This window comes from Meriones unguiculatus, assembly GCF_030254825.1.
Source record: "Meriones unguiculatus strain TT.TT164.6M chromosome Y unlocalized genomic scaffold, Bangor_MerUng_6.1 ChrY_unordered_Scaffold_25, whole genome shotgun sequence".
NCBI lineage: Eukaryota > Metazoa > Chordata > Mammalia > Rodentia > Muridae > Meriones > Meriones unguiculatus.
In genome coordinates this window covers 6,757,793-6,764,414 of record NW_026843710.1, presented here as the reverse complement: position 1 = coordinate 6,764,414, position 6,622 = coordinate 6,757,793, and the positions used below count along the sequence as shown (strand labels likewise).

Below are 6,622 nucleotides of genomic sequence, written 5' to 3'. Positions count from 1 at the left end.
CCTTGGCATATATCCAAAAAAGGCTCAAGTACACAATAACAACATTTGCTTAACCATATTTGTAGCAGCTTTATTTGTAATAGCCAGAACCTGGAAACAACCGATATGCCCCCCCCAAATGAAGAATGGATACAGAAATTGTGGTACATTTACACAATGCAATACTCCTCAGCAATAAAAAGCAAGGAAATTATGAAATTTGCAGATAAATATTGGGAGCTGGAAGTGAGTCTTCCCAGAAAAAGAAAGATATACACAGTATATACCCACTCATATACATATATAATATAGGATAAACTTACTAAAATCTGTACACCTAAGGAAACTAACCAAGAGGGAGGACTCTGGCTAAAATGCTCAATTCCCATCCTGAAAGGGAAAGAGGATAGACATCAGATGAAGGAGAAAACAGGGAACAAGATAGGTGCCTGGCCCAGAGGGCCTCTGAAAGGCTCTGCCTTGCAGATTATCAAAGCACATGCTGAGACTTATGGCCAACTGTTGGGCAGTGTGCATGGAATCTAATGAAAGAAGTGGAAAATAGTAAGATCTGGAGAGGACAGATGCTCTACAAGGAGAGCAACAGAACCAAAAAATTTGAGCAGAGGGTCTCTCTTGAGATTCATACTCCAACCGAGTACCATGCATGGATATAACCTAGAACCCCTGCACAGATGTAGCCCATTGCTGTTCAGTGTCAAAGGAGGTTCCATAGTAATGGGATCAGGGACTGCTGCTGACACAAACTGATTGGCCTGCTCTTTAAAAACCATACTCTGATGGAGGAGCAGCCTTACCAGCCAACAGAGGAAGACAATGCAGCCACTTCTGATGAGATCTGATAGACTAGGATCAGAAAGAAGGACAGGAAGAACACCTTATCATTGGATTTGGGGAGGGGCATGTGTGCAAAAGTTGAAGGGATGGTGGGATTGGGAGGAGATGAAGGAGGGGGATATAGGGAGGATAGAAAGTGAAAAAAGTGTATTAATAAAAATTGAAATTAAAAAATATTAGAACATATAATTATTTTTGGATTCATAATATAAAAGGGTGTGTTTAGCTGTTCATATGCCAATAAAAGTGACCAGACAGAATGGAGGCTCTGTCTCTCAGTCTCTGTCAATTTAAATCATTGTCTGTTGGTTTTGGTTCTCTAAGATTTCTGAAATTGTTTCTCTCTCTTGCTCTCTTCTGTCACCCTTTCTCTGCCTGCACCTTGCACTTAAGTATTCAAAGCTCTCAGTTCTGCTGAAGCACTACAACAAGAAACCTGCTTGCTCATGTGACATCCTGGATGGTCTCTGTAACAATATAAGCAAGGTCCCAATTAAATGTTTTTTTAACAAAGATTTGTCTTGGTCAGGGAGCTTTTTCTCATTAATTCAGTGACAGAGGACATATCTGTGCATTTAACAAATATTAATGGAATCTCTGATAATGTGAGACTCACATGTCAAGGACTATTGACTTTATTAAAGAATGCTTTAAAAAAATATGTGACGCTTTTCCTGAACTAAGAGTCTTTGACACAAGAACTGTCATCTCTGGGTTGTATGCTTTCAGCTGCCCAGATTAAGGAAAGTAGGGATGTTCAGCCTTTCTCTCAAGTACACTGTCCACTTGGCCCTTTTTATAACTGGCTCCTGAAATACTTACTGGCTTTGACCTGTTTCGTGATATCATTGTCCCTTTCAGCCAAGCAGCACCTGAGAGAATTTTGAGGTTTCCGTGGAGATAAGGAAACAAACTTTCCTTAGTGTCCATTACAATTTATCCTGTGCACATGTGACTTTTTCTTGTGAAACTCAACAAGGCTTTATCTCATTCCTGTATCCAGATTCCATACCTTTACTCCTATTTACCTCTGTGACAATGTCAGGTAGAAAAAAATAACTTTACTGTTTATTGAATTGGGCACTTTTCAATATAGGGAATCTTCACAGTAATGTAGAATTAAGGGGAATGTACCAAATGACAAGATGGTCTCCTACTGTGGTCTTGGATATGAAATATCCTAGGTTGTGATTTTGAACTGAGCATTGACTGGTGTACTCACTAAATGTACCTTCACATTCTTATTGATAAAATAGGCAGGCCTGGCCTAGGGTTCCCTGGGGTTACTGAGTCTTTAGAGCAGGAAAAAGAGAGGGAAACCAGATAATTCCTGGGATTGGTTTGGCTGAAATAGAGAAAGATCTGTGTATGTAAAAGGAGAACTGAGGGGCAATAAACTATGGAACAGCTGTGCTGTTCCACACTAGGGTTGCCAACTCTCAATGGTCAGGGTTGCCTTGGCTGATCTAGCTGGACTGGCAGCTATGTCTGACTCAGTGGTCAGTGAGCAATTCTCCTTGTCTTGGGTTACAAGTCAAACTAGTTGTTCAAGACAGGGAAATATTTCCCTGTTATATGCCTAGGACACAATAGCAGCAATGTTTCCTGCAGGCTAATGCTCTAAACATAGTGTTAGTCCCAGGACTGCTTATTCAGAGATGCCACCTGAGCTCATGATGTCTGAGGTAGCTGAGTAACCATTAGTTCATGGCTAGGATTCTCTGTTACATAATGAATTCCTGGAAGGTATACCTTACAAAGTCAAATTCTGCCCTCCTTTGGCATAATCTTTTCTCTATTTTTAAAGTCATTGTTAAAGATGTCAATATGTTATTTTTATTGATTATGTTGGAAATTCATATACTATGCATTATAATTCTGTTCCATTGTTCCCAGGTTCAAATTCCTACCCATGGGTCACCCTATTTTTTTCCTTTAAAATACTTCAAGTATGTGTTGTTCATGTACTCATTGAAACATGATCAGAGTCTCAGTACCAATCCTTAAGGAGAACTGAGTTCATCCTTGCCATACTCTAGAACAACCACCAATAAGAAGCTATCTGTCCTGAAGAGCTCTCTACTTCATCACCTCAATCACAGTTTTTTTTTATATATTTATTTATTATGATTTGTTCACTTTGTATACCCTCTGCTGCCCCCTCCTTCTTCTCCTTACAGTCCCACCCACTGTCCTTCCTCTATCTCTGTGACTTTTTTCTAGTTCCCTGACAGGTTAGGTCCTCCAGTTCCTTCTATCTGACCCTAGCTTATGAGATCTCATTAAGGATGGCTGCATCATCTTCCTCTGTGGCCTGATTCTCAGGGCATTGTTTTGCTTGTGTCCACAATTCCCTCTACTTTTGACACTATTCCTGCCTCCTCTCCTGAAGGCTTCAAGAGCTCTCAGGAGAGGGAGAATTTCATGGAGAAATCCCATTCAGTGCTGGAAGTTTTAAGGTCTCTCTCTGCGTAATATCAATCTGTGGGTCTCTGTATTCAATCCCATTTGATACAGAAGAAAGCATCTCTGTGGATCCAAGAACATTGCACTGATCTAACAGTTGAGGTCAGAGAGCAATATACTTTAATAAAAACAGCCTGGGTGGCTTGAAATTTTCCATAGGATTTCCTGGACCAACAACTCAATTAACTGCCATTCAATCACCCTAGTGGAAGACTGGTTTGGTCACAATAGATGGCCTTTTGGAACTTTATCCCCCACTATTAGGAAACCTCTTAATAAGTGAATACACACCATATTTGTCTTTAGGCATTTTAGTTACTTCACCCAGGATGATTTCTCCTGGTTGCATGCATTTGCCTGAAAATATCATGATGTAATTTTCTTAGCCAAATAATACTCCATTATTGAAATAATCCACATTTTCCCCAAAGGGTTAGGAGGTATGGACTTATTAGATAATATAATTCCTATGGGAGTTATATTGTATGAGGATGTGCTTTGAGGTTGATATGCCAATGTAAGTGACCAGACAGAATTGGTCTTTTTCTGTCTCTTTCACTTTATGTCATTGTTTCTGTAGGTCTCTATCTATTTCTGAATCTGTCTCTGTAGCTCTTCCTCTCTCTGTCTCTCTCAGTTCCCCCTCTCTTTCTGCTCCCTGTGATTCAGTATGAAAAGCTCTCAGTTCTGCTGAAAGACTACAACAAGTTGCCTGCTTTCTCATGTGACATCATGGATAGTCTCTGTAAAAATATAAGCAAGGTCCCAATTAAACACTTTTTGTTCAAAAAGTTGCCTTTGTCAGGGAGTATTTTCATAGTAAGTAATTCACTGAGTTAGGACATATCTGTGTATTTAATAAATAATATTGGAATCTGTGATGATGTGAAAATCATATGTCAAGGAAATGTAACTTTATTAATGACCACTTGAAAGAAATACGTGACAGATTATCTGAACTAAGAGTCTTGGACACAAGAACTGTCATCTCTGAGTTGTGTGGTTTCGGCTTGCCATATGGAGGCATGTAGGGCTGCTCAGCATTTCTCTCAAGCAGGTTGTCCACTTGGCCCTTGTGGAGAGCCAGGGTTTGGTTGCCATGGCGCTGGTTTCCGCCCTTAAAACCGGTAAACCGTTGTGACCGTTGGGCAACTGTTGTCTCGAGCCCAGCCCGGGGTGACATATGGGGTGATGGGTGAGCAGCCAATCAGGGGATGATACGTCATCTTGCCCGATGAGCAACAGCCAATCAGGGACTGACACATCCTAGGCGGAGGACAGTTTCCTATATAAGGGATGGGTATCTGCCATTTGGGGTCTTCGATTCACTGTAAGCTTATGCTCTCCCTCTCAAGATGCATTAAAGCTTTACTGCAGAAGGATCCTGTGTGTGCTGTGTCGTTCTTGCTGGCGAGAAGGTAGCGCGAGCCACATCTGGTGCCGAAACCCGGGAATATTGACCACAACATCGTCAGCACCTTAGGAGACCCCTTGATTTCAAGGAGGATTCAGAACTGCAGGGAAAGGTAAGTTCGGAGAGGTATGCATGTCTCTGAAATTTTTGGGCCGATCCTTAAGGACAGGTCGCTCTCGAGGAAGTTCAGGACAGCATGTCAGAAACCAAACGCAGTGAGAGGTTGGGTGCACGCAAGAAAAAGGATACCCGTAAAAACAAAAAAGCTAAGGACCCTCCAAAAAAAGGAGTGCAACCCCCTAAAGAGTCCAGCCCCCCGTTTAATCCTCTAGAGGAAAGACCACATGGACTCTATCCTGTAAAGGAGCTAAAAGCACTGAACCTCGACAGTTCTGATAGCTCCAGCCCCGGTACCTCTGACGCAGATTCAGAGGAGGAGGCTGAACTAGATGAAGAAGCGGCCAAATATGAGGAGGAGAGATATTATCCAGATGAGCGAAGGATAAATAAAAACTCCCTCGCACCTGCCCTCCTCGAACAGTGCCTACTGCACCTCCGCCTTATGAGGTACGATCTCCAAATTTCTCTTTTATGCCAGATAAAGTTAGAAAAAAGATTCAAATGACCTTTCCTGTTTTTGAAACAGAAAATGGAGGACGAGTACATGCGCCCGTAGATTACAATCAATTAAAAGAATTGGCTGAATCAGTCCGCAAATATGGAGTTAATGCAAATTTTACTTTGGTGCAATTAGATAGACTTGCCAATAATGCTTTAACTCCTGTTGATTGGCAAATGGTGGCAAAGGCTGCCCTTCCAAATATGGGTCAATACATGGAATGGAGAGCCCTCTGGTTTGAGGCTGCCCAAACACAGGCTCGAGCAAATGCCTATGCTCTTACCCCTGAACAGAGAGATTGGACCTTTGATCTGTTAACAGGCCAAGGACGTTTTACCGCGGACCAAACAAATTATCATTGGGGAGCTTATGTTCAAATTTCTCAAACGGCCATTAAGGCCTGGAAGGCGCTATCTCGTAAGGGAGAGGCCAATAGGCAGCTTACAAAGATTATACAAGGACCTCAAGAATCGTTTTCAGATTTTGTGGCTAGAATGACAGAGGCCACAGGGCGCATCTTTGGAGATATAGAACAAGTTGAACCTTTTATTGAACAGCTGATATTTGAACAAGCTACTCAAGAATGTAGGGCAGCCATAGCCCCCAGAAAGAACAAGGGATTACAAGATTGGCTCAGAGTGTGCAGAGACCTCGGAGGACCGCTCACCAATGCGGGCCTAGCGGCTGCTATCCTCCAGTCTCAAAAACACCCCGTTGGTAAGACCAACCAAAGGACTTGCTATAGCTGTGGCAAACCTGGACATTTTAAAAAATATTGCAAAAATCCAAATAGAAAGGGGGAAACACCAACCCTCTGCAACCGTTGTGGCAAAGGATATCATAAAGCTAGTCAACGGCCCCTTCTGGGAGATAATCATCACAAGCAAAAGGCATTATGTCAAGGATGGGGTACAAAATAGGAAAAGGATTGGGTAATCAAGGAAGGATAGAACCTATGCACCCACAGGAAACCAAGCCAGACAAGGTTTGGGTTTTTCCTAGGGGCCATTGGGGCAGCACGACCCATACCTTGGAAAACAGAGGACCTGTATGAGTTCCTCAATGGCCTCTATCCTCTGAAAAGCTAGAAGCGGTGACTCAGCTAGTAAAAGAACAATTAAATTTGGGTCACATTGAACCATCTACATCTCCATGGAACACTCCAACTTTTGTGATTAAGAAAAAATCAGGCAAATGGAGATTGTTACATGATTTGAGAGCCATTAATGAACAAATGAATGTGTTCGGCCCCGTACAGAGAGGCCTTCCTATGCTATCGGCCCTAC

The 6,622-nt window shown here is 42.2% G+C and overlaps 1 protein-coding gene across 1 annotated transcript; it reads left to right on the top strand.

The window, feature by feature from the left end:
* Positions 1-4,402: 4,402 nt before the first annotated feature.
* Positions 4,403-6,256, top strand: LOC132651734 (igE-binding protein-like). Its single transcript, XM_060376828.1, is given in 3 exon segments — positions 4,403-4,430; positions 4,882-5,225; positions 5,228-6,256. Coding segments are annotated over 3 exon segments (1,401 nt in total).
* Positions 6,257-6,622: the final 366 nt, after the last annotated feature.